Here is a 24,407-nt window from a genome sequence, read left to right on the forward strand (position 1 = left end):
GATGTAAGTGCATGCTTACTCTTCCAGAGAGCAGCATAAATGTTGTATTAAAAGAAAAATAGTAACTGTACCATTTTTCCGTCTTTATTTATGGAACATATATCGCTGTGCTCTGTGTGTTCTGACAGGGAGAAGCTGTGAGTTGTTTAGCCCATTTTGGGCGAGAACCCCTTTTGGTGTTATATCATCATGTTATGCTTTTGCTACTGAAAAATAGCAGATCTACAAGCTCGTAGCGCGCCACTCGTTTTTGAAAAATCGAAGAACGACTGACACAGAAACATAGCTTTTTCAGAAATCTGTCAGGATGTAGAAGAACATTTTTAGAATCTGATCTCAGGTCAGAATGGAAAACTGTCAGGATGTAGAAGACATTTTAATCTGATCTCAGGTCAGAATGGAAAACTGTCAGGATGTAGAAGACATTTTAATCTGATCTCAGGTCAGAATGGGTTAGTCTCCTCTTTTACAAAGCTGAGGGTTTTGGACGAACCAGCAACGTTTTTAATTGGCCTGTTGTTCTTCCAGCAGGAGACTTTCTTTTTTACAGTTGTTTTTTGGGCGGGTTTGTTGAAGTCTTTCTTTGAGTGGTGCTAGCCTGTGTGTGTGTGTGTGTGTGTGTGTGTGTGTGTGTGTGTGTGTGTGTGTGTGTGTGTGTGTGTGTGTGTGTGTGTGTGTGTGTGTGTGTGTGTGTGTGTGTGTGTGTGTGTGTGTGTGTGTGTGTGTGTGTGTGTGTGTGTGTGTGTGTGTGTGTGTGTGTGTGTGTGTGTGTGTGTGTGTGTGTGTGTGTGTGTGTGTGTGTGTGTGTGTGTGTGTGTGCGTGCGTGCGTGCACCATGACAATACCGCTGGATGGTACTGTTGAGCATTCTTTCACAGTAGAGAGACAGTACAGTACGAGTAGGCTAGTACAGTGCAGTATGAGGAGTACAGTACAAGTAGGCTAGTGCAGTACAGTGTGGTACGAGTGCAGTGTGAGTACATTACAGCACCACTCTGTTCAGGCGGGTCTATTTTGTCCTCACCTAATTCTATCATATGTGTTTCATATAATATTAATCTAAGGTCAATGTATTTCATAACAATAATCTAAGGTTAATGTGTTTCATAACAATCACTATAAGCAAGCTATTCATTGCCTCCGAGTTGTAGTGTTTTTAATTGGAAATTAATTAAGTAAAGCAAAAAAATATATCATTGTATATTGCATTATAGTACTTTAAATTATGCTTACTTTCACTACTCTCAGACCTCTCTCTCTCTCTCTCTCTCTCTCTCTCTCACACACTCACTCACTCACTCACTCACTCACTCACTCACTCACTCACTCACTCACTCACTCACTCTCTCTCAGAGATGCATATTATGGTACAGGGTCTCTCTCTCTCTCCATATTATGGTACAGGGTCTCTCTCTCTCTCTCTCTCTCTCTCTCTCTCTCTCTCCATATTATGGTACAGGGTCTCTCTCTCTCTCTCTCTCTCTCTCTCCATATTATGGTACAGGGTCCTTGAAGAGCACTTCAAAGCCGGTGTAAAAATCATACAAGCTGTGCTTTGCAGTATCATTAAAACATCCTGTCTTCCCCCCCCCGCCCGCCCCACCCCCTTTCGCCCCAATTTCTCAAGTGTAGGAGTTTGTACATGGAGAGAGAGAGAGAGAGAGAGAGAGGGAGAGGGAGATAGAGGGAGATAGAGGGAGATAGAGGGAGATAGAGGGAGATAGAGAGAGAGAGAGAGAGAGAGAGATTTCTTAGAAGTATTTTGCAGATCCAGTTTGAGGACATGCTTGCTTGTAATTCTCCCCTTTCTTTTTCCCACAAGTCTTATATTATGCAACCAGCAAATTAGTGGTAATGTTTTGCTGCAACAGTTTGTGACATTCCCTAACGGTCCAATCTAGATCCAATTTGTATGAGGATGGAACAGAGTCTTTTGGTTGGGAAATAGTGTGTGTGTGTTAGAGTTCCCATCGGGCCCGAAAATTAAGGCCCGGGCCCTAACTGATCAGGCCCTAGGCCCGGCCCGACTAATAGAGCACCGAAGTCTGACGTCACTTTCAGTAGAGGGCGTCAGTCCCCAGGTTCATGTATCTGTTTAGTTGCATTGAAATCTCCATTGAGACGATTTTAGATCGCCTCATATAACAACTGTGTTTGAAAAATAAACATGTCACCCCGGCCGCTTCACTCATATGGATATGAAGAATCAACTGACTGAGAGAAAACGCTAATGTTACTGCTGCTGAATTAGTTCGATTTTCGCTAGAAGCAGACTGTATCATATATGAGTGACTGACTGTTGCAAACGATACAGAGACACCTCCCTAACAATAACGCAGAGACAGCTTGTTTATGTTTGGACCACAACGCTTATAGTAGACGATATTAAGATCACCCCATGTTATTCTCCATAGAGAAATTACTTCCGTGAACCAGGGGAATGGAAGGGGTGAGCGAGTTACGTCAGGACTTTGGTGCTCTATTAGCATAGATTTTAGGCCCGACACGGCCCTAAAATGTCGGGCCTGGTCGGGTTTGTGCAGAATTTGAGAACTCTAGTGTCTGTCTCTCCCTCTCTCTCTCTCTCTCTCTCTTCACCCACCGGAGAATCCATGTCCTCTAACTGTCTGTCTTCTCTCTCTCTCTCTTATCAGTCCGATCGGGGATATCGCTGTCAAATCCTATTTACTCAATAACATCCTCCAGATTAGGTGCCAGCGTTTAACCCGCCCGCACGAAAAACTCTGCAAGGACACGGCGCACGCACACACACACACACACACACACACACACACACACACACACACACACACACACACACACACACACACACACACACACACACACTTAAAGATGCAGCATAGATTATACAACATTATACCGTGGGAGAAGTTGGACCGTTCCCACCTGTAATACCTGTCTATTCCTTCTAAAGCCTGCACGATATCACACAACTTAGTTCCACGCCGGTTTTTTCGATCACCGAAATCAGCCGATCTACAAGCTCTGCCACGTGGCGCCCTGTGCCACGTGGAGAGCTTGTAGATCGGGGCCTGATTTCCGTGCGTGACACTGTCACGCAATGAAGTAAAGAATCGGGCTTTAACCCGTTCTGACCTGAGATCAGATTCTAAAAATGTTCTTCTACATCCTGACAGTTCTCTGAAAAAGCTATGTTTCTATATGTCAGTCGATTTTTCTAAAAATAGCAGACCTACAAGCTCGTAGCGCGCCACTCGGTGGCGCGCTACGAGCTTGTAGATCTGCTATTTTCCAATAGCTAAAGCACAGCATAATGCTAACACCAAAAGGGGTTCTCCCGACTAAAATGGGTTAAGATCTAGGGATCAAAGGGCTTTTATCTTCTTTTTGGCAGCCACTCTCGACACTCCATTTACAGGGAAGCTCCTTGGCCGACCTTGGCGCGCGGTCGCAGAGAGCGAGGCTAACTAGCTTTCTACGCTGACCTTCCCTGGCCCGCGTACAGTCTAGCTAATTATACAGAAAACACACACACACACACGTGACTCCGTTCTGGGACCAGAGCCAAGGCGAAATACAACAAGAGTTCTTAGAAAGGGACTTGGGGGTTTTGCAGCAATAGAAGAAGTGTATTATTATTGTTGTGAGGGCAGCATTACTGTACTTTGACAGGTGTGTAATCGTGCGAGGCACTTTGGAGCTTTAATACTTTGTAGATATTCCCCCCAACTGCTGGTATACTGTACGTGAAACGATCACTGTTTTAAACGTGGTTCAGATGATGAGGTGGAATACAGCTTTTCTTTTGTTCCTTTTGGCCCGAGAACCAGCTGAGTTCTGACTATAGCTGGACTGGAGCCCCAGGTTACGTTAATCTGAAATGCACCGCTGGCTGTGGCCCTTAACCCATTCTGACCTGAGATCAGACTCTATAAATGTTCTTCTACATCCTGACAGTTTTCTGAAAAAGCTATGTTTCTATTATGTCAGTCGTTCTTCGATTTTTTCAAAAATAGCAGACCTACAAGCTCGTAGCGCGCCACTCGGTGGCGCGCTATGAGCTTGTAGATCTGCTATTTTTCAATAGCTAAAGCATAACATAATGCTAACACCAAAAGTGCTTAGAAATGAATCCTGGATCTCTCATTTGGTTCCATCCACGCACGCTCTGTCTGTATGTCTCGCTCGCTCACTCACTTAATCACTCACTCAATCGCTAACACATGCGCGCATGCACACACACACACACACACACACACACACACACACACACACACACACACACACACACACACACACACATACACATACACACACACACACAGAGGGCCTATACTATGTGACTATCTCGGGCCTGTGTTATCTCCTAAATGATTCTCTCAACACTGTGGGGAGAAATGCATGGTTGGTAATATGGTTTTATTCTCCAGGGGTTGTCTTTTCTCTGGTGCTCTAATTCACAGCCTTTTTTCCTCCGTGTTTTAATTATTCACATTTAATTACTCTTAAATGTGAGTGGGGGGGGGTGGGTGGAGGGGGGGGGGGGGGGGTTTGGTCCTTATGGATGTGCGTTCGTTGTGGGTATGTGAGCTTGCGTTTGTGATTAACCCATTGTGTGCGGGAACCCCCATTTGGTGTTATAGCATTATGTTATGCTTTATAGCTATTGAAAAATAGCAGATCTACAAGCTCATAGAGCGCCACCGAGTGGCGCGCTACGAGCTTGTAGGTCTACTATTTTTTTGAAAAATCGAAGAACGACTGACATAGAAACATTTTCAGAAAAATGTCAGGATGTAGAAGAACTTTTGTTTTTAGAATCTGATCTCAGGTCAGAAGGGGTTAAATTGATATTTTGTCCCCAGTCAGCAGGAAGTGTTTGTAGGATTGTAGGTTTCCTTCTCTTTCAATTCTCTTTCTTCCTCCAGGGCTCTTTATCTACCTCGTTCTGTTCATCACATTGTCTCTCTCTCTCTCTCTCTCTCTCTCTCTCTCTCTCTCTCCTCCCACAGGCTTTCTCCTAGCTGCTTTCTCTCTCTCTCTGTCTCTCTGTCTCTCTCTCTCTCTCTCTCTCTCTCTCTCTCTCTCTCTCTCTCTCTCTCTCTCTCTCTCTCTCTCTCTCTCTCTCTCTCTCTCCCTATCTCCCGAGGCAGTGTGTAATTACTGTCAGAGGGGGGACCTTCCCAGCTGTGCGTGACCTTGACCTTGTGGGACACTCTGAAAGGCTGAGGCCGCTCCGAGCCGCACTGTGTCCTCGACGTCCTCATCGTCGTCCTCGAAGTCGACCTCGACGTCCTCGCACAGCTTGCGTTTTGCTGCCGATGTTTAGAGACCCCTGGTTGTATTTTCAGCCGTGCTAAATATACGGATTTAATTTGAGAGAACGTACCGTCTGTAAACGAGTGAGACGCTTTGGTGCGTGGCGGTTGAACACAGCTCGCCGTGTTTCCCCCTCCAAGTTATTAGCCAAAATGATAAGACGTGTAGTAGTGTAGTGTAGTAGTAGCAGCGATGGGACAATAGTCGTTTTTATCGTGATTAAACGCTCCCAATAATCTCATCATAATGGAGATTTTAATTTATCGTGACATTGTCCTCCCATCCTATACATCCGATGGATAGTGTGTGTCCAGTATATGACACACTATGAGCTTGTAGATCTGCTATTTTATTAATAACTAAAGTAACAAGTTTCAGATGGTCATATCTTCTCCCAATTTCAATGAAAAACACTTCATTATGAAAGCTTACATTATGTAGTTTTATAATATGTAAAAAACTGAAAAATGACCATGGCCCCCTTGTTTATCAAAGCACTGGACTCGGTCACATATTGCTTAAAATACCAAAAAAAGGTTCCCGTCCTGAATAAGTTAACCCATTTAGCTGGGGACCGTCTGGAACCGCAGACCTCACTATGAGAACCACTGTCCAGAGCAGTTATATGCACAAAACCAGCGCAATAATTGTGCATGTGGCTCATTTAGTAAATACCAGTACAGGCCCTAAGATGACCGCCCTTAGAGTATATATATGAATAGAGACGGCATCCGGAGGCCATAGTGGCCGAATTTGTTATTGCAGCGTGGCCCCAAACACATGAACGCGCTGGTCCGTTGACTATCATTGTGCACGTTCACGACGGCAGCACGTTCGTGCGCGTTCGTGCACGTTCAACGGCAGCGCGTTCATGTGTTTGGGGCAAATCCATCCCAGAATGCACTCTGTTCCTACACGGGAGGAGGAGTGAAATCGCCTCATGTGCTTCTGAGCAACTTGATGCAAGTGGATGGAAGGAGAACTCGGGTGTCTTCTCTATTCATATATACTCTAAGACGACCGCCACCATGAATAACATGTCAGCGTGTTTTATGTGTTTGACCCGATTGGAAATGCTCTTGGCATAGAAATAACTTTGTAGGAAACAATTAACACATAAACGCATAAATATAGCAGATCTACAAGTTCACAACCTTCCACTTCCTTCCCTCCCCATAATAACCGTAGATCTGCTGGGGTTTCAAATGGCTGACACACAAGTGCCTGCAAATTTTACGTTTTTAATTAAGCATATTTTTTATTACAGCTATAATATTGTTAATCACTCATTTGGTGACATTGTAACGTTCATGTCGTCCCTCGTGTTAGTGTTAGTGTTAGTGGCGCCGCCCGCTGCCAACCCGGAGGGCTCAGAACCCTCCGTCATCTCCGGGTCGGTCGGACCGCTGCGTTCAGAACCGATTGATTGATTGAAATATTTATTAACAGTTTGCAGAATTACAGTACATTTCAAGCACAAACTCAATACAAAGACTGTTAACTGTGAGTGGACGACCCAATTAAGCATTACACTTGTTTACAACAGGGTCCACATTGTTCAATTCATCAAAACATCTAGAGACGTACAAATAGACACTTCTATATAGTTAAAGAACAGAACAGGAATTCATCATAAAGGAAGCAAAAAGGGAAAAGAAACATATACAGTGAGGGGAAAGGGGGGGGTGGCGGTGGAGGGGATTAGCTACCAACATGTCCTCTCTGTCACCCCGAGGCTCAGCTGCAGGGCCGTTCCAGGGTAACGTCCCGTCTCTCACTGGCCCACTGGGCAGGACGACAGAGCTCCCCTCCCCTCTCCTCCTCTCCTCTCCCCCTCCCCAAACCAGGTGCCATTCTGTCTACATTATTCACAGTCTACCTTTTACCCTCAGCAGCTGTTCCTCTCTCTGTCTGTGTACCCTAACACATCGTTTTGCTTTGCTGCTGTTCTCTGGGAGAGTATTTGGTTTGTTTGTCGTTCTACTTTCAATTGCCTGTTCTCCACTTAGTCCGTCAGTCCCCACGCTCGCTGTCTCACTCGTGATTTTGAGTGGTGCAACCACTCCAAGGAACAGCAATGTCCGTGTTCACCTACTGTATGTACCTATGTGGTCATGAGCACCAGTATATGACTGAGTACCAATAGGGGAGCTATGGAAAATCGTGAAAATGTAGTGCAAATCTTTGAATATATATATATTCTTTCAGAGCCAACATTTTTAACTCATACCTTTGATTACGGGGAGGTCCCCTGGCTGAAACAACATATTTTCAGATGGGGTTATTTTTCTCTTTGGTATACTGAGTCTGAACAGCACTTTGGTTCAACAACACAGTTGTTTTAAAATGTGCTTAATGCTTTTGTTGAGCTGCATATTTATTCAGTACCACTTAAACACCTCTTATACTTAGACCAAACAAACCTGTGTAAAAGAGCACGTTTGGTATAACGTTCTTATATTTTATATTATCCTTCTCGCTGTGTTCTGGTGTGAACATCTAGCAGAGTGCTGGAATCCAACGCTATATCGATCTGAATGAGACTCCACTGTGTATCCTATTGATCCGGCAGACGTCAGGGGGGGCCGGGGGGTGGTCTTCTGGGCGCAAGGAAGACCACTTGGCATGTGGAAAGGGAAGTGGTCTGAGTTACTTCCTGACAGAAATAGTCTTATTACTGTGTCTTACTTGTGTGTGTGTGTGTGTGTGTGTGTGGCGCGTGCGTGGGGCGCGCGGCAGTGGCATCTTGGGAGATAAGAATCATATCAAATGGGTGACAGCGGTCCCCTAGTGCAGCTAGGGGTCTTCAGAATCGAACATACACTTGTGTGACGGTGATGTCAAACACGTCTATGACGTTATCTATGAAATCTATGTAGAGGTTTTATCTGAAACTACAAAATGTAAATGCAATGTTTACTTCATGGTCGGGGGTTCCTGGTTCATCATCTCTCTCAGCTAAGGTGGTCCTTTAGCCTGGAAAAAACGTTTAGGACCCCCTGGGCCCTATAGTGCATATCGAGCTGAGGGGGGTGTTGGGGATGGGGGGGGGGGTCCTTGTAATTGAAGAACCACTCGATCTAGGTCATCGACAAAGACCCAGGCCTCCAGTGGCGACCCCCCCTCCCACCATCTCCCCTCCTTCCTCCGTGCGTTCCCTCCCAGGGAAAGTAATGAGTGTTTTGGCGCCCGCCGCGACGTCGGCACCCCCCCCCCCCCCATCCCCTCCCCCTCCTCCACCCAGGCGTGCGTTATTACATTAGATACACACGGCACATCTCCGCCAAGGCACACAACTCCGCCGCCGCTAAAAGGTCAGCTCACCTTGTCTCTGTTGAGTTGATTCTCCTGGCGGGTTAGATCGAGCCCCCTCCCCTCCCCTCTCCACCTCCAACGCCGGCGGCTTCCTTCGCCCGTCGTGGCGTTCTGTCGGTCACGGTGCCGACGTGCTCCGTTTGAGCACACCTCAGCTATAGCTGCCAACAGTGTGATTGGGCGTTATATACCTCACGCTGCCCTGAGTGACACTTTGACTCGGGTGGTCGTAACGCACGACGTGCTTGTATGTATCGTCTCTGTCGGGTTGGAAACCCCGTACGGCGAACACCAGTAGACATGCTTGTAGATCAGTTACTAGAACCTAAACAAACTTGTAGATCAGATACTTCTGAGGCTGTAGGATGATCAAGTTGGGCGTTCGTTTAACCCGTTCTGACCTGAGATCAGATTCTAAAAATATCTTGTATTTTTGTATTTGTATTTATTTATTTAGCACAGTATAAAAACAACACAGTGAACATATAAATATGAGAAGGGTAAGGTGCTAGGCTGAGGCAAAAAAGCCCAAGGGGCTTATACGAGGCCTCTACCTATATAAATTAAAATGAAACATTGTACATCTTCTATATCCTGACAGTTTTCTGAAAAAGCTATGTTTCTATGTCAGTCGTTCTTGGAAAATAGCAGATCCACTGCTTGTAGATCTGCTATTTGTCAATATAGGCTAAAGCATAACATGATGCTAAAACACCAAAAAGGGGTTCCCGTTCAGAACAAAACACAAAGTTAAAATAGATGGATAGATTTAGGGGATCTCTATGCCCGACGGTGACGATATATGGGACACAGGGAGAGGCGATGAATTTAGGTATTTCTCGCAATCAAAAGAGAGGGGCATTAGCTGCACTCGATTGGGCTCGATTGGACCGAGAGAGAGAGAGAGAGAGAGGAAATTGGTGATTTGGTGGGAATGGGAATATAGGGAGAGGAGGAGTGGAGGTGGTGGTGGGTGGGGGGGTTTCACTACTTCTGCAGAGTCGTGAATACGCCATTAGCCCATTCTGAACGGGAACGCATTTTGGTGTTGGCACCATGTTATGCTTTAGCTATTGAAAAATAGCAGACCTACAAGCTCGTAGCGCGCCACCGAGTGGCGCGCTACGAGCTTGTAGGTCTGCTATTTTTGAAAAATCGAAGAACGACTGACATTTTTTAGAATCTGATCTCAGGTCAGAATGGGTTAATCAGACCAGTGTGTGTCCAGTGGAAACCTCGTATGAATCTGATCTCAGGTCAGAATGGGTTAGTTACGGTATTTTATGGTGGGCTCCCTCCAGGCCAGACGGCCCACCTTTCGTTCCCCTTCAAAGACGAGGGAAATATCTCCTCGTAAAAACCATCTAAACCTTTGGTGCATGCCCCCCACCCTCCCCTCCCCACTGATAAATGGGTTTAATCCATTCTGACCTGAGATCAGATTATATAAATGTCTTCTACATCCTGACAGTTTTCATTCTGACCTGAGATCAGATTCTAAAAATGTTCTTCTACATCCTGACAGTTTTCTGAAAAAGCCATGTTTCTATGTCAGTCGTTCGATTTTTCTAAAATAGCAGATCTACAAGCTCATAGCGCGCCACTCGGTGGCGCGCTATGAGCTTGTAGATCTGCTATTTTTACGTAATGCTAACATCAAAAGGGGTTCCCGCCCAGAATGGGTTAAAAGTGTTTCAACGGGGTCAGGCGAATGAGATATCGGCGAATACGAGTGATATTACACTAATCGTATATCTGTTCTTGAGATAATTGTTTATCGCAGAATCACGAAGGCTAATTAGACCTTTGGGGATACACAAATGAGTCCATTAATGTATTTACAGAACTTTGGCTTTTTGTAAATTCAAGGACCTCCTGTACTGTAACTCTGAGCGTTCCTGGACCGCACTTCACTTTGAGAGCCACATAGTGCTAGCATTCAATTCAATTCAAAGGGCTTTATTGGCATGAGAAAACATACGTTTACATTGCCAAAGCAGAAATAGAGAGCCCAGGATCACATTAGATGATTGACACAGGGGTGAAAAATGGGTTACAAGATCGTGGGATAAAAAATATATATTAAAAAAAAAAAGAATATATATATAAGAATATAATAAATGTGCTCCAAGGGGAGACGACAGGGTTAAACCACACAAAAGGAAAAAGGCTAGAGTACGAAATTTATTCCGACTAGAAGCAGTGATGAGATGAAACTCACGTACCCGCCGGCCAAAAAGCACAAAAAGAATATACATACCCAGAGGGCAATATCAAAAGCATGGAGCACGGATTTATACCCCCCATGGCACCGGGGTTTCGTTTTCCCTGTGATGCGTTGCCCATTGAAGTCGACTCTGTGCAGTTGAACGCCAACTCCGTCACGCCTGCTTCGTCACTGGATCGCTGCCCGGCGGCGGAGTGGAGCGGTGGTGGTGGTGATGGCGTGGGCGTTATATGAGCGTATTGACCCCGCAGGGCATATCTCTACAACTGTAGTCTCTCCAAAAAGCCTCTTCTTCTGCCACGAGAGATCGCTTTGGTTTTGAACTGTCAAAATGTTAACCCATTTTGAGCGAGCGGGAACCCCTTTTGGTGGTTACACACATTGTTATTTAGCTATTGAAAAATAGCAGATCTACAAGTTCATAGCGCGCCACCGAGTGGCGCGCTATGAGCTTGTAGGTCTGCTATTTTTGAAAAAATCGTTTAAAATGTGCCTCAAATCTTTCCGAGAATTGTCGTGATTTAGAAAAACTTTTTTTATTTTATTTCGATGTCAGGCCTGAATGGGTTAAGTGCACGTGAGCGTACAGCGTAGTAGTGTACGCATCTTTGTGTGGTTCAGGGTGATCTTAAAATGTGCTCGGTCATGATATTCGCTCGTGTGTGTGTGTGTGTGTGTGTGTGTGTGTGTGTGTGTGTGTGTGTGTGTATTGTGTTGTTGTACACACAATATTGTTTTTGAGCGGTGCGACCACTCCAAGGAACATCAATGTCTGTGTTGGTTCACCTATACCTATGTGTTCACCTACCTATGTGACTATGAGCACCAGTATATGACTATGAGTACCAGTAGGGGCGCTGTTCTGCCAGAAACAGAGAGAGAGAGATAATATTAGTGCTGCACTGTTGCCTGCTAATGAGAGAGAGAGAGAGAGAGAGAGGACATATTCTGTTCCTAGTAAACGTCTTTTTTTTTTTTTTTTTTTATGAATGTCCTTCTAGCTTCACACAAAAGTATCAGATCCACCAGCTTGTAGATCTACTGTACTTTGGATATTCGGGGATTTTAATCCCGTAAAGTAACAGTTTTCTTGATGTCTGAGGTTTCCACCCGACAGAGACACCATTGTTTGTGTATCCTCGGTACAGTATATATGTGTCCTTTCTTTTGGGCCCTTGAATTAATTGGTGACCCCCAGATGACCGTTGAACCCTGGTACAGTAACCCTGGGTACAGTCGCTGCCATTAATATGCACGAGAATCTGCACTCAAACACAAGACGCGTACGTGACACCTTTCACATAACGTTCAGAAACGATAGGAAATGCACCTGTGGATATTATTCAGAGGTGCATTAATGTGCGTGACAGTGTCTGGGTGCGTTTAATAAAGCAGAGAACACGAGAGGGAGAAAGATGCGGGCGCTAAGAGGTGTGTGTGTACGTGGGAGCGATATACTATAATATGACTGATTTTTACTATATAGTCATACAGTGTTTCATTGTTCGTTAGTTTTTGTAATTGTGTTCGATACAGTTACAATTCTAGAGTGGCTCGGTTCAATTAGTTTTAACGGTTCTTTGATACGCATTAGGATTCGAATGAGCCTTCACACCTGCCAAACGAAGTGCACTTTCTGAAAATGCGCAGCAGGATTCGTTTTAATCGCAGCAAAGCTCTCTGGTGTGAATGTGACCTAAGTTAGACTGAGTCAGACCAATAGCTCGGAGGCAGCACCGTAACGGTAAATGCCAGCATTTTGTTGTCCTCGGTTGTTGTATAGTATTGTTTCCATTCCCCACAACAACATTTACTAGCTGGATAAAAACGACAGTTGTGTTTCACGAGTTTATCGGAGCAGTAACAACGGCCAGGCAGCCGGCAGCCAAACGGCAAGGGAGGAAAAAAAGATACCTTTTATTATATTAGCACCGCGTCAAACTACAACTGAGAGGAGAGGAGAGGGATGGAGGGATGGAGGAGGAAGAGGAGGAGGAGGGGGGGGGGGGGGGGGTATCCAAACAGCTCATTGGCCACCCACTGACTGCTGATACATGCAGAGAAGGAGCACAGGGGTACAAACGCACACACATGCGCACCACACACACACATACACACACACACACACACACGCACACACCAAACATCCACACCAGTGTTTTGTAGCAGCAGTAGCAGTTTTTGGAAAACACCGTTGGATGAATTACTTCCCAAACCACTTACCCCTCTCACACACACACGCACATGCACACACAGGCGCACAGACATGCACACTCGCACACATGCAACTGGCAACCCTGCGGTTACCATCCGGCCACTTGTGTGTGTGTGTGTGTGTGTGTGTGTGTGTGTGTGTGTGTGTGCGTGCTATAGTGTAGTCAGTAGATTGGGGGGGAAGCGGGGGGGCTGTCTGATTCCAGCCTCGTCCTTGATTTATTCATCTAATTAAAAAAAGTTGGAGTGAGCCTTCCTTCCTGTGCACGCACACACACATCCATGTGTGTGTGTTTGTCTGTTTACAACAGTACATACACACACACACGCATCCGTGTGTGTGTGTGTGTGTCTGTTTACAACAGTACACACACACACACACACACACACACACACACACACACACTTATATATTTATTTAGTTGGTTCCCATCCTGGGCCATGCTCTACTTTAGGTCCTCAGAGATCTCAATAAATAACGCATTTAAGCTTTAGGGGGGTCTTTCCATGTGCACGCACGCACGCACACGCACACACGCACACACACACGCACAGTTCCTAGACGCACACACGCACACGCACACGCACACACACACACACACACACACACACACACACACGCACAGTTCCTAGACGTACACACACACACACACCAAGCCGTAATGGAAAGAGCTACTTAATCTAACCTAATTAACAATGTCTTATTCATGTAAACGGCCCGCATTGGCGAGGGACCTGGCGTATGTAAATGTGATATACGGTACATTTATACGGTCTATTCCAGAAAGTGGCCCCGGTCCATTATAGAACTTAATGCAAAACATAACGTAGACAATCATGCCTTGTGCGTTCTATGGACTCTGGCGTTGCTAAATGCACACGCCCAGAGCTCAATGATCAAAGTGGATTAACCCATTCTGGGTGGGAACCCCTTTTGGTGTTATAGCATTATGTTATGCTTTAGCTATTGAAAAATAGCAGATCTACAAGCTCGTAGCGCGCCACTCGGTGGCGCGCTACGAGCTTGTAGGTCTGCTATTTTTGAAAAATCGAAGAACGACTGACATAGTAAACATAGCTTTTTCAGAAAACTGTCAGGATGTAGAAGACATTTATAGAATCTGGTCTCGACCCACAGTTTGAGACACGCTGTAAAGTAAAACGCCACACTGTAAGTATAACGCTGTAAGAAACAACATCTGAGCACTTCTCTCTACAATACCCTCGGTGGTTCCGTGAGCAGTCAGCGAAACGCCACTCACGGGCCTGACCCTTGACCTCCGTCTTATGTTGCCGTGCATGCTTCCCGCGGGCCAGCACAGCACAGCACATAACCGTGAGTGTGAGTAAAGACGGATAACACAGTGCAGTATAGACGGGACATATGGTTTAGGGTTTACATAAGCTCCGGTGGGGGGCCCGGCACGCTTGTTGTCTGGCAGGGCAGGCGGCACACACAGGGTCATATGGGTCAGCTGACCCGCCCCGGCCAAAGATTTATGGCCCGCTGCGACCGACCCGCCGATTCACTCCAATTACCACCGGGTCAAAGTCTCGTCACTCGTTAACCATAAATCCACATCGCTGACTGTTACTGTATAGTGTTACTGTACGGTACAACAATGGATTGCCCGTGAAGCAAAACGACCTACTATATTGTGAAATCCTACATTTTATTGTATTGTAAGACATGTTTGTAATATGCACTTTGCTTGTTCTGCTGCTGTTGACGTTGTGGTGTTGTGGGTTCAGGGGCCCTCAGGGGCCACTAGGTGTGGGTTCAGCCCTTGGGGGGCCACTAGCTGACTGAAACCCTGTTGTTGTTGTTGTGGTGTGGGTTTGGCCCTCGGGGGCCCCACTAGCTGAAACGGCCAGTCTGTAAATCCAGGTCACACCTCCACCCACAACACAGCCTCACTCTGCATGCTCTGTGAAGTGATGTGTGAATAATTGCGTTACATGAGCTGATGTTTGTCCATGTGAGGCTTTTCTTTGCCTTCTGCTGTACCAGATATATATATATATATATATATATACACACACACACACACACACACACACACACACACACACACACATAATTCACAATTTAGCCATTTATCAGACGCTCTTGATCCAGAGCGACTTACATTAAGCAAAAACAAAAGCATGGCATACATCACATATATAAAAAGTAGTTATCATGAATCATGTATAAACTAAGAACATATCTATGTCAACTATACATACTATGCTATATTATATATTATACAATATGCATGTGTACTATAAAGTGCTATGACTACATACAATTCATAAATTTTTAATTTGTACACAAAAAAAAGGCTTCTTGCTTCTCGTTTGTTTAATAATTACAGATAATGAGTTCCGTTGGTTGGCGTGGCTCTATAAATGACATTAACATATTGATCTCACATTGAATAAATCTGGCTTCCCCTCAACAGTAGTTGCATTTCTGTAAAAACTGTACAAGGCTCTAGATAATGGTGATTTCCCCTCAATAGTCGACCAGTCGTGCCAAACTGTGGTGAATCCTGATCGCAACGTTGGTTTTGAAAAAGAACAAAGTGCTAAACGTTCAAGCTTTATTTAACCCATTTTGGGGCGGGAACCCCTTTTGGTGTTAGCATCATGTTATGCTTTAGCTATTGAAAAATAGCAGATCTACAAGCTCATAGCGCGCCACCGAGTGGCGCGCTACGAGCTTGTAGGTCTGCAATTTTTGAAAAATCGAAGAACGACTGACCATAGAAACATAGCTTTTTCAGAAAACTGTCAGGATGTAGAAGAACATTTTTAGGATCTGATCTCAGGTCAAAATGGGTTAACACACAGCTTGTGCATGTGTGCGTGCACGTACGTGCATGTCTGTTAAGAGAGCGTGCACGTTACCCGTGGAACCATGCAGCCCCCCCCTCCCTCCCCCACCCCAGGGGGAAATCAATGGAAATGAGCCTGTCAACAAATCACCATGTAAGTTCACATGGGCCACTTTAGTAAAGTAGCTGCTGTAAGCACTTCCACGCACGCACACACACACACGCATGCACGCGCACGTGCGCGAGCGCTCACTCTCACTCGCCATGCACACTCACTCACTCACTCACGTGCACACATACACATGAACAGACACACGTATAGATAATAAGAGAGAGAGAGAGGGGGGATGGAGGGCAAGATATGCATGCACATACACACATGATCTCTCTCACACGTGCACGCGAGTGGGCACATTGTAAGATACACACACACACACACACAATGACGTAGGGATAGACTCTCGCGCACACAAACACTCACACACAAACACATGCACGCGCACACACACACAGTCACACACACACACACACACACACACACACACACACACACACACACACACACACCTTACATCCACAAACAGCCACCCCAATTGTTAGTGATGGGTGCAAATCAGGGCTGCCACTTATTTGCGGCGCCCGAGTCCACCGAGTCCACAGAGTGACTTCTCTGATTGTTCTGTGTGTCTGTACGACGTTGTTTGCGGTACCGTACGCCCTGTGCGCCGAAAATAACCCAACATTTTATTTTATTTTATTGTATTTTATTTATTAGTTTCCCCCCCCCGCTGTGACACTGTGTGTACGACGGAGAATAAACCAGGCGTGTGTAAGGCACGGATCAGCCAAGTGAGAGTGGCACCTGTGATGTAAGCAGAGTATAGCCTTGGAGCCTCTCCGGATTGGCTGCTTTTTAGACCTGTCTTCCCTTTCTCTTAAACTAGAACTTTTAAAATGGACTTTGAATTGCTTCGGAGTGGTTTTGTTCTAGCGCGGTCCGTGGTGGACGTGGGTTGTTTGTCTTTGTCTGTGTGTGTATCGCCTTGTGTCGTGTTGACTTCTCTGTGCTCTCACTGAGGCAAGGAGGCTGTTAGACTGTTAGAACTTAGTGTATACTTCTCTGTGCTCTCACTGAGGCACGGTGGCTGTTAGACTGTTAGACCTTAGTGTATACTTCTCTGTTCCCTTACTGAGGCAAGGAGGCTGTTAGACTGTTAGAACTTAGTGTATACTTCTCTGTGCTCTCACTGAGGCACGGTGGCTGTTAGACTGTTAGACCTTAGTGTATACTTCTCTGTTCCCTTACTGAGGCAAGGAGGCTGTTAGACTGTTAGACCTTAGTGTATACTTCTCTGTTCCCTTACTGAGGCAAGGAGGCTGTTAGACTGTTAGACCTTAGTGTATACTTCTCTGTGCTCTCACTGAGGCACGGTGGCTGTTAGACTGTTAGACCTTAGTGTATACTTCTCTGTGCTCTCACTGAGGCACGGTGGCTGTTAGACTGTTAGACCTTAGTGTATACTTCTCTGTTCTCTCACTGAGGCACGGTGACTGTTAGACCTTATTGCATACCACCCAGGTAAGGCTCAGGGCCGATTCATACTCCTATTTTAGAGCCGAATAAAAGTGGGTTCGGCTCTGTAGAGCCTACAATGTGACGTCATTTGAGGTTTGGGGGGGGCGGGTACCGTCCTAAAGTCGTCTCTTCGGTGCTACTGAAAATTTCTGACGAGCCGAAATCATTTCGTATGAATCGGCCCTTAGTTGTAATAGAATTCTACAAGAACTGACGTGCAGATTTCAAATAAGCGTGGAGAAGCCAGTGTTCTTTCTCTCATGCACCACATAATCTGAAACAAACTCCCGGAGTTCTGCAGGGCTGCTGCCACTCTCAGCCTGAGAGGCTTTTGATTAATTCCCTGAACCACGTTGGAACATTATTCACACATATTTGTTATCCGTTTTATTTTTGAATTGTATTCTGATTGCATAAGCTCTTGTATAATGGAAATGAAGTTTCCTTGCCTTCTGAATTTTGGAGGGGCTCCTCATTGGCCGGTGAGTCAGTATAGGATACAACGGTAATAATAATAATTGGAAAACGACTCATTGGTGAGGAAAAAAAATAGAAGAAATTAACCATATTATTGACGCGTAGTTCCTCTCTCCTCCATCCATTGCTGCCTTCAGGAAGGAGATATGGTGTATACCAGCATACAATAAGGTCAGACTAAAGAGGTCCTTTGTCCACCAGTCGACCTTGAGGCTTAATCAGGAGTTGTAGTAGAAGCCACGGGGTAATCTAAGTGGTGGATATTACCCTTGTCTTCATGTCTTTATTGTCTTGTTCTTTGTGTTTGTCAAATGTGTGTATATGTGTTCTGCATACTTGGCTGCTGGGTCGCAAGACACATTTCAGTGTGAACTGACAATAAAGTACTATCATATCATATCATTGACATTCCGTCTGTCCATGTCTGACCATGTCCTCATGTCTGACCAATAGGAGCCCAGCTGGAGAGCCTGATGGAGACCATGCGTGCAGAGATCGCCGCCCAGCCTCCAGTAGAAGGTTCCTACGCCGCACGCCGAGGAGATTACTGCCTGGCCAAGTTCGCTGACGGGGAGTGGTACGTTCACAGACGCACACGCAACACTTTGTCCAATATTTAGCTCAAATCATTCTCAAATAGTCATTCTAAAACGGTTAGTCCCCAATATATACTTGATTCTGATTGGCTGGTACACCCGTTGTAAATCGCACGATAGTCCTACACCTTCAATCATTTATATATGTGACCAGATTTGACTGAGAGACTGCCATCGCACAAAGTACAGCTTTTCACCAGAGGTGAAAAACTTTTTGTTTAATGAGTTAATAGCACAGGCAGACTCTTCACATACTAGAGCATGTCTGAAATAAGTGTCAGAGCTGAAATCGACATGTAAATATGAAATAAATGCCCAAACATGTAGCTAGGTGTAATGTTAGACCACAGAAGTGAACATTTCAAGCCTTGTAGATTGGCTATTTTCAGCAAGTGTAAAATCAGTCATTACGACGGCATCAAGGCCCGCCAAAATACATTTTAGTCCGTAACTGTACTGTGGACTAAAATCGTATGACATTTAGTCGACTAAAACTAGACTAAACACTAAAACATTCCAGGTGACTAAAATGTGAGCGTCTATTTCAGCCGAGACACATTTTATCCCCCCAAAAAACCAGATGAGCAGCACTTTAAAATAGCTATTTTTATAACGCCCAAAACCGTCGAGTCGTCACACCCACCTCCGCCATTAATAAAACACACAAAAGTGTTACGCAGCGTTCTTCGTGTGTGTTTTTATTTATTTAAATAAACGTCTTCCTTTTCACAGTAAAAAATGCCTGACTTTTCCTTTATTATTTTTAGCGTGTCCTAATTTAAACCTGCACACTGCGTTAAAAGAACAGACGCCTGCACTCTCTTAATTGGCTCACTGCTTTCAAGAGAGCCATTTAGAGTTAGCCAGGAGCATGTAGGTACACACACACACACACACACACACACACACACACACACACACACCCCTACACACACACACACACCCCTACACACACACACACACACACACACACACACACACACACACACACACGCCTACACGTAGTCCCTCCATTGGACATTTACAGATGGTCACGTGCACAGATGGAAGTCACACTGATAAAGTGGAAATAAGGTGTGTGTGTGTGTGTGTGTGTGTGTGTGTGTGTGCGCGTCTTGTGTGCGTGTGCGTGCATACTTCCCTGTCATTCTGTGTTAAGTGTGTCCACTCGCGTGCATTCTTACGAGTGAGACAGATAAAAACGGTACGTGGACGCCGATGACTTTGGGTCTCGTACGTCAAGAAGGTGACCCGAGAGAGAGAGAGAGAGAGAGAGAGATAAATAACAAACTGATTAAAAATCTAAATAATGTTCTCTTCAAACACCGATGGCCTCCTCTCAACCCTGCATCGCTCCTTCCTTCCCTCCTTCATTCCTTCCTTCCTTCCTTTGAGGCAGCGGTGGCCGAACGGTTTGTGGAGCGGTCTTGATACCGGAAGGTCGCTAGTTCGTACGTTAAAATTACCACCGCTGAAGTGCCTTTGAGCAAGGCATTGAACCCCTACCATGAAGTGTTCTATGAGCAGGGCCTGGCTTTAAACAAGTCCAGTTACCCTGGGTAAACATAGTACCTTTAGTCCAGTTACCCTGGGTAAACATAGTACCTTTAGTCCAGTTACCCTGGGTAAACATAGTACCTTTCCTTTCCTTTCCTTCCCTCCTTCCTTCCCTCCTTCTCTCCTCTGTCCTTACTTACCTTCCTCTCATCCACTCCGCTGTCTCCTCATCTACTTTCTGCCTCCTCTCCTTAATGTCCTTCATTCCTTCCTCGTTCGTCTTTTCTCTCCTTGGACATTTGAGGGGTGTATAAACTATGTTTAGAGTGTGTGTGTGTGTGTGTGTGTGTGTGTGTGTGTGCGTGCGCTCGCTAAATTGACGGGTTTTTTAAATTAGCGCCATCTCTTTCTGTGTGTGTGCGTACAAGTGTGCGCGTTTAATTGCCAGTTGTATTTTTTTATCAGCGGCATAATTAGCAGCATGTCTTTCTGTGTGTGTGTGTGTGTGTGTGTGTGTGTGTGTGTGTGTGTTAAATTGCCAGGTTTTTTTAATTAGCGGCATCTCTTTCTTCTGTGTGTGTGTGTGTGTGTGTGTGTGTGTGTGTGTGTGTGTGTGTGTGTGTGTGTGTGTGTGTGTGTGTGTGTGTGTGCACTCACCCACTCACATCTTCCTCCCTCCTGTGGTTCTCTAGTCAACCCCCCACCCACCGCCTCCCTCTCCCTGTCAGGGAGAGCATTAGGTAGTATTCTATTACTCTCCCTGACAGGGAGAGTATTAGGTAGTATTCTAATCTAAAGTATTAGGTAGTATTAGTATAGAGTATCAGGTAGTATTAGTATATAGTATATTAGTATAGAGCATTAGGTAGTATTCTAATACTAGATAGTATATTAGTATAGAGTATTAGGTAGTATTCTTCCAGTGGCCAACGTCAGTCCCGTTCTCCTCAGAGAGGTCAGAGAACGATGGGCAGATAAAGGAGATACTTTATGAAGGACTTCTGTTGTCATTTTGCCGAGTCGTATCTCAGTGAGAAGGACTCGTGAAGGACCCCCCTCGGTCCTCCATGTCTCAGTGAGAAGGACTCGTGAAGGAGTCAATTAGTCTCCGTTGTTGTTGACGTGAAAATGATGACAACCCACAGACGTGCGGCAGACTCGCCCATCACTCCCTCTCTCCTTTCCTCTCCTCTGTTCTCTCCTCTCCTCTGCTCCCTAGTCCCTGTACCTCCTCTGTCCTCATATCAGGTTCATGTTCCAGTTAGTCTCTGCTGGGAAATAAGTACAGAATAATTTACTTTATTGTGCTCCTCTTCCCCCCCCCCCCCCCCCCCCTCTCTCTCTCTCTCTCTCTCTCTCTCTCTCTCTCCCTCTCCCTCTCCCTCTCCCTCTCTCTCTCTCCCTCTCCCTCTCCCTCTCCCTCTCCCTCTCCCTCTCCCTCTCCCTCTCCCTCTCCCTCTCCCTCTCCCTCTCCCTCTCCCTCTCCCTCTCCCTCTCCCTCTCCCTCTCCCTCTCCCTCTCCCCCTCCCCTCCCTCTCCCTCTCCCTCTCCCTCTCCCTCTCCCTCTCCCTCTCCCTCTCCCTCTCCCTCTCCCTCTCCCTCTCCCTCTCCCTCTCCCTCTCCCTCTCCCTCTCCCCCTCCCCCTCCCTCTCTCTCTCTCTCTCTCTCTCCCTCTCCCTCTCCCTCTCCCTCTCCCTCTCCCCCTCCCTCTCTCTCTCTCTCTCTCTCTCTCTCTCTCTCTCAGGTACAGAGCCAGAGTGGAGAAAGTGGAGTCACCTTCCAGGGTCTACGTGTTCTACATCGACTACGGCAACGTGAGTATCCTGTAATTCCCACATTAAACCATTCTGATTATTCTTATTTTTTTGTGTGAAAGATCCTTTTGACGAGAGCATTTGCGTGTGCACTCATGTGTGTGCACATGCCTGTGCTTGTCCATTCACCCGTGCACACACACCCACACGTCTCACCCTCCCTCCCTCCCACCCACCCGTCTCACCCTCCCACCTCCCCCTCCCCCCCCACAACCAGGCACCACAAAGTGGCCCGTCCTGCCGGTCCGTCAGCCCGTGGGAGATTACCCATGATGCAATGTGCGGTAGCTTGCGTGCATTATGTGTGACCTACAATATGACTGACCTCATTACGTATATACGTGTGTGTGTGTGTGTGTGCCCACGTGCACCCTTGGGCGTGCGCACGTTGGGGGGGGGGGGTTCAGCTAGTAGGCGGGACGCGTCCTGGCAGGCTGCTAGAAGGGGGATTGCTATCCAAGAACGACTGACATAGAAACATAGATTTTTCAGAAAACTGTCAGGATGTAGAAGAACATTTTTTGAATCTGATCTCAGGTCAGAACGGGTTAATGTGGGATTAAAACCACTTTGAAAACCTGGCGACGCTATTCTGGAGGGGATTGGGCAGAGCTATACATACACATACATGCTCACAACGCTTGTTTGTGCAAAGAAAGTTGAGCTATGAAATCCATGCGTAGCGTTAGCATAGCGTACCGCAAGGCAAGCCATCTGCTGCCACTTTATGCCAAGCTGATTCCAACTGACAACACTGGTGTACGATCATGGATTCCTCTCCGGGTCTTTAAAACCCATTAATCCTGATGTCGAAATTAAAAAAAATGTCTTCTAAATCCTGACAGTTTTCTGAAAAACCTCATGTTTCTGTATCAGTGGTGCTCATTATTTCATGTCAAGGACATGATAATGTAATTTGCCTCCACACCCCCCCATCTGAAAATATGTTGTTCCAGGGACCTCCCTTCCCAGAATCAAAGATTTTAGTTAAAATGTTGTCTCTGTAATAATATATATATATTCAAAGATTTGAGGCACATTTTCACGATTATTTTTTCAATAGCTAAAGTATAACGTAATGCTTTCATGCTTCCATAACTAAAGAAAGAAATGGTGTAAAGATATCTCCAAACACCAGGCTATACTTTGAAGAAAAACAGAGCAAAGTGTTACTTCACTTAAAAAGGGCCTACGTTTGTGGTTGTCATCAAACTGTATTATGGGCTTAAATAAATCTTATTTTCTTTGGTCCCTAATAAATTCTTTAGGTCTATCGAGCTAATTCAAAGAGCACATTAACCCCTGACCACGGGTCATTAAACTTAAGTGTTATCCTAGTCTCGCTATACATAAATTAAACGGAGTCTCCTGGGGGACCTGTGTTTATGTACAGCTTGTTTTTTTTAGTACATGAGCAAATGTGCTCAATTACTAATATTCAGCTCACTGAGCAGACACATAAACAATTAGTTTATTATTCGATGTGGTTTAAAAACCATGATGGAATTAAGTTGTGTACGACTTTCTTGTGTTGTTTATCCTTGACGTTTCTCCGATGAACATGACGTCTTTTTTTAATTTATTTTTGGCTTTAGCCTTTATTATTATTATATATATATATATATTTTTTTTTTAGAGGGACAGACATAACCTGACGCTGCCAGATCCAAGAAGCTTGCTACACAAGTTTGTTTCACAGCTTATTGGGATCTGGGATCTCGGGAGGCAATTCGATGACGGGGCTGTTCCTTTTTTTCAAGATACTTGGTAGATGATTGGATGGGACCGTCTGTCTATCACCGTGTGGGCGTGCAAACACAACCAATCATATTGACGTGTCTATATAGCTTCACATCCGGTTTCGCACATATCCCGCCCTTAGCTCACGCTGATTGGTTCGAACCACGGAGCGGTTCGGTGTTAGCTCAACTCCCTGAGAGATCCCAGATGGATGCTGTGTTGGGGAACATGGTTACCCAATACCGCCCCCAGCTGGCAGAGTCAGGTTAGGACAGACAGTAGGCTGACCGGAAATGGGGGAGGGAGAGGGGGGGGGGTGACATGCAGTAACGGCCGTCGGGATCGGGAGTCGAACCCACTGCCGCAGGTTCGACTCCCGATCCCGACGGCCGTTACTGCATGTCACCCCCCCCCCTCTCCCTCCCCCATTTCCGCAGATTTATAGTCCCCAGACCCCACTTTGAGACCTGCTGACCTGCAGTTATACACTATGAAACATGAATCATACAAAACAGACTCCATGCTGTCCTTGTTTTGTAAAGCAGTCCGTTCCATATTCCATACCAGGCTTTAGATGAAAGCGGTCCGTTCCGTTATTCCATACCAGGCTTTAGATGAAAGCAGTCCGTTCCATAATTCCATACCAGGCTTTAGACGAGTGGAAAACATGATTGGCTTGTCGTCTTGAGCCATGTTGTTTAAAGTGCACTGAAGGCTGTACTGTACATTGCTTTGATATGGGTGGAAATTGAATTCCATAAAATGCTGCTCTGACTGAAAGTGCTGATTGTCGTCAAAAAGCTGCAGTTTTCAACCAGGCTCGTATTTGCA

General features: G+C 45.7%; 1 protein-coding gene across 1 annotated transcript in view; it reads left to right on the forward strand.

Annotated features, from left to right (window-relative positions):
• Nucleotides 1-24,407, forward strand: part of LOC308311024 (staphylococcal nuclease domain-containing protein 1-like) — a gene marked incomplete at its 5' end in the record, with an annotated part of 92,025 nt that overhangs the window by 30,243 nt on the left and 37,375 nt on the right. The window contains 2 exons of the mRNA XM_080757521.1: nucleotides 18,383-18,506; nucleotides 21,767-21,836. Of these exons, the coding sequence (XP_080613647.1) occupies nucleotides 18,383-18,506; nucleotides 21,767-21,836 (194 nt within the window). The remainder of the gene's footprint in view (nucleotides 1-18,382; nucleotides 18,507-21,766; nucleotides 21,837-24,407) is intronic.

This window comes from Protomyctophum bolini (assembly GCF_963924005.1).
Source record: "Protomyctophum bolini genome assembly, chromosome: 23".
Lineage (NCBI taxonomy): Eukaryota > Metazoa > Chordata > Actinopteri > Myctophiformes > Myctophidae > Protomyctophum > Protomyctophum bolini.